The sequence below is a fragment of the Danio rerio genome, chromosome 19, assembly GCF_049306965.1.
Source record: "Danio rerio strain Tuebingen ecotype United States chromosome 19, GRCz12tu, whole genome shotgun sequence".
Taxonomy (NCBI): Eukaryota; Metazoa; Chordata; class Actinopteri; order Cypriniformes; family Danionidae; genus Danio; species Danio rerio.
The window spans coordinates 29,435,105-29,447,797 of record NC_133194.1 but is presented as its reverse complement, the minus strand read 5'-3'; the positions used below and the strand labels follow the sequence as shown (position 1 = coordinate 29,447,797).

General features: G+C 32.9%; 1 protein-coding gene across 1 annotated transcript; it reads right to left on the bottom strand.

Moving 5' to 3' along the window:
- Positions 1-7,374: 7,374 nt before the first annotated feature.
- Positions 7,375-11,956, bottom strand: tnfa (tumor necrosis factor a (TNF superfamily, member 2)). Its single transcript, NM_212859.2, is given in 4 exon segments — positions 7,375-8,042; positions 11,367-11,438; positions 11,543-11,570; positions 11,683-11,956. Coding segments are annotated over 4 exon segments (705 nt in total). The 5' UTR covers positions 11,860-11,956; the 3' UTR covers positions 7,375-7,614.
- Positions 11,957-12,693: the final 737 nt, after the last annotated feature.

Sequence of the window (12,693 nt, the reverse complement as noted above, 5' to 3'; positions counted from 1 at the left end):
ATGATGTTTCTACATACACAATCTACATAATATCCACGAGGGATTTTATATTTTAACATTGTTTTTAATGCTTGATGAGATTGTTGTTTTGTTTATTTATTTATTTTTTTTTACCTTAAAAGCTGTTAAAGAGACCGTTATTAGCGGTTGTTTCATCTTTTGAACACAAAAGAAAATATTTTGGAAACTGCTTGTTGCAACACCCTTCAACTTCTATAGTAATTTTCTCTTGGACATCGATGGGTTCCTGCTACCAGAATTTTTCAAAATATCTTCTTTTGCGTTTAACAGAAAAAGAAAAACTTAGAGGTTTTGAACAAGTGAACTAATTATAATAGAATTTACATTTTTGGGTTAACAATACCTTTACATTTGTGAGTTTTTTATACAACTGTAAAATAATTGAAATATGTATTATTTTAACATTTACTCTTTAGCTTGCTGTTTTGGTTCATGGCTTTAAAAACTCTTGAAAGAGTCCCTATGGAGAGTGAATAGGAAAAATACTCACAGATGGTATTACAAAAATGAGGAAAGGTGAACAGAGGAGAGCGGAGCTTCTGCAACTGTCAAGTGTGTTCTGTTTCTCAGTGCTGAAAGTTTGAACACTGACCTTAAAATCTCAGCTATACCGAAAGTGCTTGGTCCAATATCCCTGGAAAAAAGTTCACTGAACACACACTTTGACCTTTTTATGGATAGATAAATCAAACGTAGACTGTCTGGGGCTGAGAATTTTCAATGATTTGTGAATATTACTCTTCATTCATTCAATTTTCTTCCGCTTAGTCCTTCATTTATCAAGGGTCACCACAGCAGAATGAACCGCCAACTATTTTGGCGTATGTTTTACACAGCAGATGCCCTTCCAGCCACAACCCAGTACTGGGAAACACCTATACACTACAGCAAATTTGGTTCATCCAATTCACCTCTACTGCATCTTTGGACTGTGAGGTAAACCAAAGCACCTGGAGGAAACCCACAAAAACACGGGGAGAACATGCAAACTCCACATAGAAATGCCAACTGGCCCAGCCAGGACCTTCTTGCTGTGAGGTGACAGTGCTAACCACTGAGCCACCTTGCCACCAAATAGTACACTTTTTAAAATCAAACCTCGGTGTATAAGCTCTTTTACTTCAGATAAATAGATAGATTCTTATCTTCAGATAAGAAATTGTTGATCTTCTGTTTATTACATGCAAAACCTTAATTTTAGCTTGTTTAAACAATTTTTATTTAAACAATTGTTGCAACAATTGTCTTATTGTTTAGCATTGGAAAAATTAATGCATAAAGTTAAGAGAAAACTGGAAAAGATTTTTTTCAAAACATGGAATCTCTTTATAGGATTTCTGAAGGAAGCTGAAATTAATCATCATCATTTCATTTCATCAATCATTTAACTTGTATCTTATATCACCTGCTATTAATTTACCATTTATATTGTATGTTCAAGTATTTATTTATATACATTTTATTGTAAATGTTAATTTTATTTTATTATTGTACAATTCTATATGTTTTGTTTCTATTAGCACATGTTAAACGTTTATAAAAGAATAATAAAGCCAGAGCCCTGATTTAAACCCAATTGAGCATCTCTAGAGAGACTAAAAATGGCTGTCCTCAAATGTTTACCATCCAACCTGACAGAACTGGAGAGGATCTGCAAGGAGAATCTACAAATCCAGGTGTAAAAAACTTGTTGCATCTTTCCCAAAAAGACACGATATTCAATCCAAAGGGTGCTTCTACTAAATACTGAGCAAAGGTATGAATAATAAGGACCATGTGATGTTTTTGTATTTATTTTTTTATAAATCTGCAAAAATGTCAACAAATCTGTGTTTTTCTGTCAATATGGGGTGCTGCGTGTGCATTGAGGAAAAAATTTACTTAAATGAATTTAGCAAATGGCTGCAATATGACAAAGAGTGAAACATTTACGGGGTCTGAATACTCTTGTAAGAAATATACAACCCTACAACAGTAGGGTTCAACACTGTTTCTACAACAGTCTTGCAACATTCCTCTGTTTTTAAATGTATAAAATATTAAAAATAACTAGATTAACATTAAAAGTTGCTACTTATCATTGGATGCTTTTCCAAAAACTATAGTTAGCCAACTAATATTGCAAGTTCCATCATTAAAAACAAACGCAAACACATTTAAAAATAATACTTGTTTGCTTCTTGTTGAAACTACTTATTTAAAATGAGCTGAATCAACACAATTCCCAAGGTTTTTGGGGGGACAACTTAATTATTTTATGTTCAATCCACTTAAATTTGTAAAGACATCTAACTTACCTTAATCAGTTTGTTTTGGAATAACTTAAAGGAATTGTAAACCTCTGCAAACCTCTGAGAGCTAAGAGCTGAGGTCCTGGCTGTGTTCTGTTCTGCGCAACACCACCATTTACTCTGAATGGTTCTGAAAACTTAAAGTTGTCTTGCTCACACTTTATGTAATTTGCTAATTTAGAGTTATTTTAATAATAATAATAATAGTAGTAGTAGTAGTAGTAGTAGTAGTAGTAGTAGTAGTAGTAGTAGTACATTTTATTTGTAATGCCCTTTTCTCAAGCTCAAAGCACTACAAGGCAAAAAACCAATAAAACAGTGAACACAATAAGTAGGAAAGTATAACAATAAGTAAGAAAACAATAGATCAAACATTAAAAATAATACTAAAGAGATGAGTCTTAATTAACTTCTTAAAACAGTCCAGAGAAATTATATTGCTAATGGCAATGTGTAGCACACGGTATGAAAAAGCCCTATACCACCCACGGTGTTAAGTCTGGAGCATGGCTGGAAGAGAATAAGACCCGAAGCAGAGCGAAGACTGCAAGCAAGATTAAAGTGTCACAAGATTACAGATGTAACCAGGAGCTAGCCTATGGACTGCTTTATAAATTAAAATCAGAGTCTTAAAATCAATATGTGACCCAACCGGTATAGCCAATGAAGTTGCTGGAGAACAGTTCAGTTGTTTAATAGGTTTAAACAGTTGCCTAACTGTTTTGATAAAGTTCCGTTTAATAATCTTTAGACTGAAAATTGTGCTTCTTGGTGCACTCTGAAAACATTTAGACATTCAGAATGGTGATTTACAAGGGTAAAAGTTTATATTTCGAAGCTTGAGGAAAAAACACGTGTTAATGGTTTTAATTTACATTTAAGAGGTAGGCCTGTACTGTGTATAATGTCAAAAATATGATTTCCAAACAAACAGGTTAATTTATAGACAAATAAATGAAAATCTACATATATTTTACATGTCATTATATGCCATATGTTTGATTTGTATATAAGATTTAGGCGAAATGTTATAGCAAGTGGTTTTGGGTTTTGTTTCTCAATAATATTGGTAAAAGCAAAGAAATGTCCTTTTTCAATTAAATATGGAGGGAAAAAAATAGCTCAAGGCAAGCAAACAAGCTAATTGATTATTACGACTTGTATAACTCATACTAGATATAAATAAATAAGAAACAAAATCAATATATAACCAGCTGTGGGTTGCATTGTTGTTTAGAAAATGCACCCCTTGTCTGAGAAAATGTCCTGGGAATAGAAGCTTTTGGTTAAAAAGCAGCATTTTTGCTTCCGGCTGACAGTGATTGATTTTTCAAGAATGTTTTTCATGAAAGCATATTATAAGCATTACTGATACCAGTAACAGTAATTTACTTAGAACTATAAAAACATGAACTCCAGCTCATATTTGATCTCAGATTATAAGCATTTCAGAGAATTGCCACTTTCAGAATATACACATCATGGCTGATTGCCTCAAGCAAGAGATTTTCCCCAGAATTGAGTTTCAAAAACATCCATTGGCAGCCCTTTGGAAACCCACAGGCTTCACTGCTGAAGTTTCATTAAAGGGACACTCCACTTTTTTTGGAAACGCAGGTTCAGCTCCCCTAAACTTAAATATTTGAGTTTTTTCCATTTCTACATCCATTCAGCTGATCTCTGCATACAGTATGGCAGAACTTTTTTTAAATGGTCACAAAACACTAAAATGCATTATTTGAGATGTTGACAGTCCTATATATGTCCCATGTTGCTAAAAACACTATTAGGACACATATATTTCAATAAAGAGTAAAAATTGGTTGTTTTTTGCGTTCACAGCGATGAGACCATCAGAGTCATCATTTATAAATGAGCCTCAACAAAGGTTTTGTTTCCATGTCCCTGCTATGAGAGCACAGCCTGTATGTGGACCCAAGCAGTTGGATTACAGTGATCTGCTAATATGCAACAAAATACGTTTGTAAGGAAAATTTTTACCTGAGAGTTTTTCGAATCTGGAAATGGTGAAATTCGAATTTTCCACTCGTCTTCTTTTGAAAAAATACACGGTTCCAGTTTGTGTTGATTGTCCTGTCTCTACAGATTTGGTAAGTGTGTGTAATAATGTTATTTGTTTATGTTTATTCAGATGGCAAAGTTAGTTAGTATCGTGTGCAGTACTCTTTCAGTTTTTAAAGACATACCCTACTCAAAATGATTTAGTTTCTAAGTTTACAGTGATAATATAATATTATGGACTGAAAATCCTCCACTTCCACACAGCTCTCAGATCCCCTGTCTATCACTGTCTATCTTCTCTGTATCTGTGTTTGGGTTGCTGCTGTGAAAATCAGCACGTGCACATACTGAAACTCCCCATTTCATGCAAACCCTTCTCTCTTTCGCCACGTGATAATTACATTTAAACAAAGCTGAATTCACCCACTTTCCTGACTTTTTTCAAACTAGAAACACCCTGCTGAGACACGGGGGGGGTTAAAGCTTCTGCTTTACAACTTTTGTTAAACGGTATACTAAGATCGACCGAAAATAACAGTTGCTCTTTTTTTAATATGAATGATATTACATAGCTCCTGTAAATAGTCTCCAGCTTGGTAACTAAGTAACAGCACTGTGTAATAAAGTTCCTAGCCATGTTGGCTCTGGAAATAGCCATTTTTCATTTGCTATTGGTCTTAGTACATGATGTAGGTACAGAACAGTCAAGCTCTTCAATAGTCAAAACTCTTTTTTTTTAGAGCAAGATGCTAATGGTCTTATCCGATTAAACACTCTAAAAAAAAAAAAAAAAAAAAACGTTGAGTCCTATACAATCAATTTGTGTTGGGACAACATGAAAAAAATGTAGTTAACTTATTAGTTTTTATAAATTTAAGTGGATTAAACATAAAACAATTTTTTTATCACAAAAACCCTCAAGAATTATGTTGTTTTAACTTATTTGACTTAACTTATTAACTACTTTTTAAATAGTTTGAACAAACAGCAAACATGATTTTTTTTTTTCTAAGAGAATGATTCATGCTAAGCTAAAGTGCTCATTTCAGACCCAAAGATCAGCTGAATGCATTCAAAAATGGTCAAATTGTTTAAGTCTATGGGAGTTTTTAAATGAGGCTATTAAAAAAAAATATATATATATATATATATATATATATATATATATATATATATATATATATATATATATATATATATATATATATATATATATATATATATATATTCCACATAACCACATGAGCAAACAATAGTAGTGCTTATTAAAACATTAAATGGACATAGATGGAGAATGAGTAATGAAAGCCTCTATGAAGTGTTACCCACTGATCTTTCTGCTCCTCAACCAAGGTTGGTTATAATTACATCCACAGACCTGAAGTAACCACAAAAATGGTTATTCTACCTGAGTGTTTCCTGAAACTTGACACAGTGCACGAAGGGGACTTTCCCCATCACTGAAACCGCAGTCGGTGGAAACTGCTCATGGCTGCATTGGGCACATTGCTCTTTAGAAATGCAAGATAATTAGATATTATATTCTGATTATCCTACTTTCTGATTCAAATGGTTCAGTTATTATGTATAGTAAAGGACCTTCAGATTATAATTTTGCACCTACCAGAAAATAAGGGTGGCCTTTTGCCCATTTATGTAAATAAATGAAATACTTGAATTTCAGAATACTTCATTATGGGTTGCTGTATTGTCCTTTCAATCACAGGTCGCTCTTCAAAATTAGCCCTTTCTCAAAAAGTCACTGTAAATTCAATATGTGCTTGATTATTACAATTTGATTAACAGTTAAGATAACAACAGATACAAGTAATCATGGGTTCACTATTTTTTAAAGTAAAGTCAACTTTAAGTCAACTGTTAAGGCAATTTGTTGAAATTCCTTTTTTAAGTAAAGTAACTAATGACTTTTTACAAATTGAAAATGACTAGAATAGCTTGTATTACTTGAAGTTCTGTCAAGGCTGGACAGTGGGATTCACTGAAGGTAAGTCATGCTTAAACATTGGTTCATACTCCAGTTTGTAATAATCTAGATTTTCCCTCAGGTGTGAGTGATACATGTTTCCAACAGTGGGCTCAGTCGGCTCTTGAGGGACTTTCTTATCTAAAAAAAAAAAAAGTATTTTTGATAATGTCCCTATATGGCTTTCAGTCAGATTTACAGAACAAAAAGCCAAGGTGGTGTGAGTTTCTTTGGAAAAGGGAACTTAAAGTGATAGTTCACACAAAAATGAAAATTCTGTCATCATTTACATTCTCCTATTCAAAACAAAGGAAGACATACTGGAGATTGTTAAAGCTATAGTAAATTGTGTATTACTCACATACATGCCCACATACAGCAACAAGCAGAGGACACTCTACAGTTTGACAAATATTGCAGCTTTTAGGCAACATAAATGTAGAATGTAGTTGTTCAGATTGCTTATAAGGATAGTGTCGATTTTAAATGTTTATAATTTCTTAGAGACAGCGCATCGGCAGACATTAGCCTGAGCAAAGACGGTTCATCCACAAAATGGCGACAGAGACGGCATAATAAGCCCTAAGAGAAAACCAGCATAATTTCAAACTACAGCTGATCAAATCATTATTAAACAGGTAAATGACTTAAGTCGATCTCTCTCTTTTGTATGTTGTAGTGCTGTATTTATACCATATAATTTTAGCGTACTGAGTGTGAGATGGGACTCGCATATCAATGTGTGTTGTGTTGGCAGAGAGAAAGAAGAAATGCCTGCATGTGTTTAGCGTTTTTCAGAATAGCAGTCTGGTATTTATTGCACTGCCTTTTATTTTATATTAATTATTGATAATAATAATTCTGACTTCAACTATATATATATATATATATATATATATATATATATATATATATATATATATATATATATATATGTGTGTGTGTGTGTGTGTGTGTGTGTGTGTGTGTGTGTGTGTGTGTGTGTGTGTGTGTGCCCGTGTGCACCCCCTTTTTGGAAAGTTTTTAAATAAAACATTATAAAGCACAAAATGTTTCTTCAGATTTTTAAGTATATTTTAATTTATTCAACAAATAAATAATTAATAAATAGTTATAAATACCAACACAAATAACAATAAAATAAAGCAAGTTTAAAGCCAGTTGCACATAATAGCATAATAGTCTCTGAACAACAGTCAGCAATGTACAGATGTGTTGGCGGCACATTGCCAAGAGTGTATGATAGAGGTCATTGGTTCTTTCTGTTTTAAAATAAAACATTTTCCTCACTTTCGTTCACAAACCAAACACCCCAAAGAAGGTCTTTCCGTTATCATTTTCAACCATCGGTAGAAGTGCTGTGGTCGTGTCTGTGCCCAGTCTGTCTCCTTCTCGTAAATGGAAGGCAGCGCCGAGGTAAATAGTGTTGTACCACAGATTTTCAGATTCAGGCTCCTGCGTGCAGATTGAGCGGATTGCACTGAAAAGTGGCTTTTTGCCTCCGTAGGATTCAGAAAAGCGCATCACTGCATGGCTCATAAGCACTTGTTCCTCAGTCAGTTCAGACGTGCAGCTGATGTGCAAAGACACCTGGCTGTAGACAAAATAAATGCCATCATCGGGAATGATAATCTCCCTGTTTACTAATTTCAAGCCACCTGAAGAAAAGGCCTGGTCCTGGTCATCTCTCCAGTCTAAGGTCTTTGATTCAGAGTTGTATCCACCTAGGATAAACAAAAAACATGGTCTAAGTCAGTGATTCTCAACAGGTTTTGCCTCAGAATGCAGATTTTACTTGGTAATTTACTTAAATTCTACAATTATTTTTCAGATTGGCCTTATTTCTTCAATGAGGAAGTGCGCTCATTTTTGCAATTATGTTAGAACATTCGATTTAGCTGCATGTGGGAGAAATTACTAGGAATAATAAACCGCAGAAAATTGTCAAACTACTTGCATTACAAACAAGTGTTTGCATGACAATAAAGACAAATTAGAATAATATAAGAAACTGTCAGTGTGCAACATCAAACAGCATAACAAGTTGTTAATAATGTCTAAAAATGAATGGAAGTGAATGAGGCAGGAGGTCTCGACCCCACAAAAAATGTAAATGGCTTCGCCAGCTAATACGCAAAGAATATGGTGAATAGTTTGATAGGCAAAAATAATTTAAAAACTAGTAGCAGTTTTAAAAATCATTATACTCATAAGCAAAAACATTTTGAAAACCGTTTAGGCATTCTGTCAAAGACACAAACCAATTTTCAAAACTCAAAATGGATATACAGTTGAAGTCAGAATTATTAGCCCCCTCTCTAATTATAATTTTTTTCTTTTTTAAATATTTTCCAAATTATGTTTAACAGAACAAGGAAATTTTCACAGTATATGTCTGATCTTTTTTCTTCTGCAGAAAGTCTTATTTGTTTTATTTTGGCTTTAATAAAAGCAGTTTTTAATAATAATAATAATTTTAAAAAAATGATTAATAACTTGCCTAATTACCTGCCTAGTTAACCTAATTAACCTAGCTAATCCTTTAAATGTCGCTTTAAGCTGTTTAGAAGTGTACTGAAAAATATCTAGTAAAATATTATTTACTGTCATTATGGCAAAGATAAAATAAATCAGTTATTAGAAATGAGTTTTTAAAACTATTATGTTTAAAAATGTGTTTAAAAAAAATCTTCTCTCCGTTAAACAGAAACTGGGGGAAATAAGGAGGGGGGCTAATAATTCTGACTTCAGCTGTGTATGGAATATTTCTGTATTTTTGAACTGATTTGTTGTTTTAAATTTAAAACGATCAACCAATCGTTACAGAGCACTGTGCTGAAACCATGCAGGTAAATTAAGGTTATGGTTTTTTTCATGACATGCACCAAATTGGGTTGAAAAAAGCTAAAGAGTGGCAGAGATATATAATTCATTTATTTTATTTTATATTTTTATTTATTTATACAGGGACAATGTACAAGATGACATGTTGTGCCAGAGTTATCTACAGTATAAAGCTAATTTATATATCTGTTGTCCCTGGGAAGGAAGTTGTAACAAGTTTAACATATTTTAAATTAAAGGCAGTACGATATACACTTACAGTACAATACATTCATCATAGTCAAACAAATCCAATCAGTGGTTGCATATTTGATGTTCTTTAAGCCAAATTTTATGCACAGTTTTAAAATGATTAAAAGGGTTTCTCTCTGATATGCGCAGGTATTTTACTCCATCATTCTACTGCTCTGAATGAAAAAGACTAATTGCCCAAAAACTTGAGTTCACTTGAGTTTAACAGAACAATCACCTCTAACTGATGATCTAGTCTGTCTTATTGTCCTTGCAGACAATAACACATTGTTTGAGAGGTGGTGGTGCAAGATCATTTAATACTTTATACATGAAACACACATCGGCATAAAATAAGACATTGTTAAATGTTAGTAATTTATGTTGTTCAAAACAGTAACAATAATGACAGCTCCTTGGCGTTTTAGCTAAATGTTTTACAGTTTGTTTGTAGATAATTTACAATGGTGTTAATGTTGTGATGTTCATGTGGGACCAGCTTGTAGCACAATAAGATAAATGAGGGGAAATTCTTGTATTTATAAAATGTTTAGCAGCAGCCAACTGATACCTGATGTTTCTATAAATCCTCAGGCTTGCTCTTACCTCGTGTCCAGTTTGACAAACTCGTTTTGTCGAATGTGTTTTTTTCTAAGACTTATTTGACTAATCATTAAAAAACATTTAAAATGGTACTCTAATAAAGTCGAAAACATAATTATTAGTTCTCTTGTGACTTCCAAATTTGTTTAAAAGAGAGACTAAAAGTATTAAAAACTACATTTCTAATCATTTATTTTGTCTTTGCCATGATGACAGTGCAACAGTGGTTTGTTTTGTAGCCAACTGAAAAAATAAGTTATATTTACTTGATGTATTAAAACAATATTGATTGACCTTATAAGTTTTTAGTTTATCAACAATAACAAAATATGACTAAAATTATTATAGGAAATATATAGTAGGAAATACTGTAAAACACAAAAAAACAAATAAAACATTTTTATTACTGTAAAATTAGGGCTGTTACAAGTGAAATTTTAGTAAAATGTGGACAAACCCAACTCCTGGCATCATTTGTTAAACATATGTTTATTCATACCATAACTCAACAGTTGAGTTTGTCCATATTCTACCCAAATTGGGGTTAAAACTGTCTAGTCTGAATGAAGCCAGTGCCAAGGAATTAGAGCACTTTTTTTCTTATGCCTTTAACTGCCTGCTCTGCCAAATGGTTGACCATATTTTGGCTGTTTTAAATAATGATTGTTAAAGTCTTTTTAAAGAATGACTGTTTTAAATAATGTTTTACACACACAGCATTGTTGGTTTACAAAAAAAAAGAAAAAGAAAACCATAATCCTGTTGCACTAATTCACTTGATTTTGGTTTTATAAAAATATCAAGAAAACATGTTAAATAAGAATCTTAAATATTTTATGGCATTCTTCAAAAACATTAAGATTATTTACTGTTCAAAAATGTTTTATTTTGATTATGATTTTAAATAAATTGGTATTACACTTCATATTTTCAGAGTTTTCTTAGTATACGTATTAATTCCAGTACTTTTACCATAAACCGACATATCAACCATTTTGTAGAGGCTGATATATTACAAATTATGGGATTTAAAAAAAAAAAATTAGGAGTAAAACATTAACTAAAACATTTGTGACATTAGGAGTGAAGAATTGCAATCCTTTTACACACAAAAAAATGCAGAATTGATTCAACCCAAATTTGGCTCAGATATCGACAAACCCAAACCCACTTTTTTTAATGGTCCGGTTTGTCCATATTTTGCCCACATTGTAAAAAAATGTTGGGTTCCACACAATGTTGTCCCAACACAAATCAATTAAGTTAACTTAATCTGTTTTACAAATTTTAGTGGATTGAACATTAAATAATTAAGTTGCTTTTCAGTCATTTTCTGCTGGTTTACTGTGGCGGTTCAAAATCTCACTCACCTGTTAAATGGATGGCAGCCTTGGAAGTGAAATTGCCTTGTGAAATGCGATCTCTCAATGTGAGTCTCAGCACTGATAAGACAAAGACATGAAAAAATGATTCATGTGTGATGACTGAGTTTCACAAAAAACAAAATAACCTGATTTAACTCTGACAAAGAAGATTTGAAACTCACCACTTCCATCTTGTTGATTGCCCTGGGTCTAGAGAGAGAAACAGAGACATTGATTATGCAACTGATAATATGTAGCTGCAATTGCATGTTTAAAACACCAATAACAGATTTTTGTAATATGTACGGGGCAGGATTTTCACCTTATGGAGCGTGAAGCAGACGGCAGCAGCGGCACAAAGGCCCACAGCCAAAATGATCCCAAACACCCTCCATACACCCGACTTTGAAGATCCAGCTTTCCTCCTGGACACTATCACCAGCGGTAAAGGCAACTCTCCTTCTTCAACATCCAAAAACGCCCGACTCTCAAGCTTCATAATTGCTGTATGTCTTAAAGATTCTACAAGTGTAAATGCTTTTGATAAGGTCTTGTTAAGTCAAATCGAGTTTGCTGGGTTGTTCTATCAGTGTAATGTTCAGAATAACTGCTTCTTCTTTCTTTTTAAAGATCTGAAGAGGAAGGGGAAACTCCAGTGATGTCATATAACACACACACCCACATGCATACACATACAGATAATAACAAACCTGTAAGTATATTTGTTTGTGGTGGTGACATTTTCGTCGTGATATTTATAGATCCATGAAATATCTAATATACAAATTGTGCTTGAATTATATTTTTCCCACTCATAGGAATGTGCCACGGAAAATGTGTCACCAGAAGACCCCCACTTAAATATCATTCATTGTAATAATGATTTATATACAACAAAGACTTTCAGGTATATTCAGGTATATGATTTGTTTACATAATAAAATACACAAAATAAGACCTAAACTACTGATGTTATTTTAAATAATTATATAATGACAGTACAGAATATTTCACTAGATATTAATATTCAGTTTAAAGTTTAATGGCTTAATAAGGTTAAATTAAGCAAGTCATTGAACAACCATGGTTTGTTTTGTAGAAAAAACAGCATATTGACCAGTTATATTCAACATAATCTGACTGCAATTTGTAACTTTTTGATTTATTGGCTTATTCGTATGAATTCTTACGATCTAATTTGTACAATTTAGTACGATTTGCTCCTCACCTAATGACGGTTAGGGTTAGGAGTGGGGTTGGGTGCCATGCCTCCTTTTTAAAATTGTACATTTTCATATGACTGAACTCGGAAGAATTCGTACGAATTAGCCAC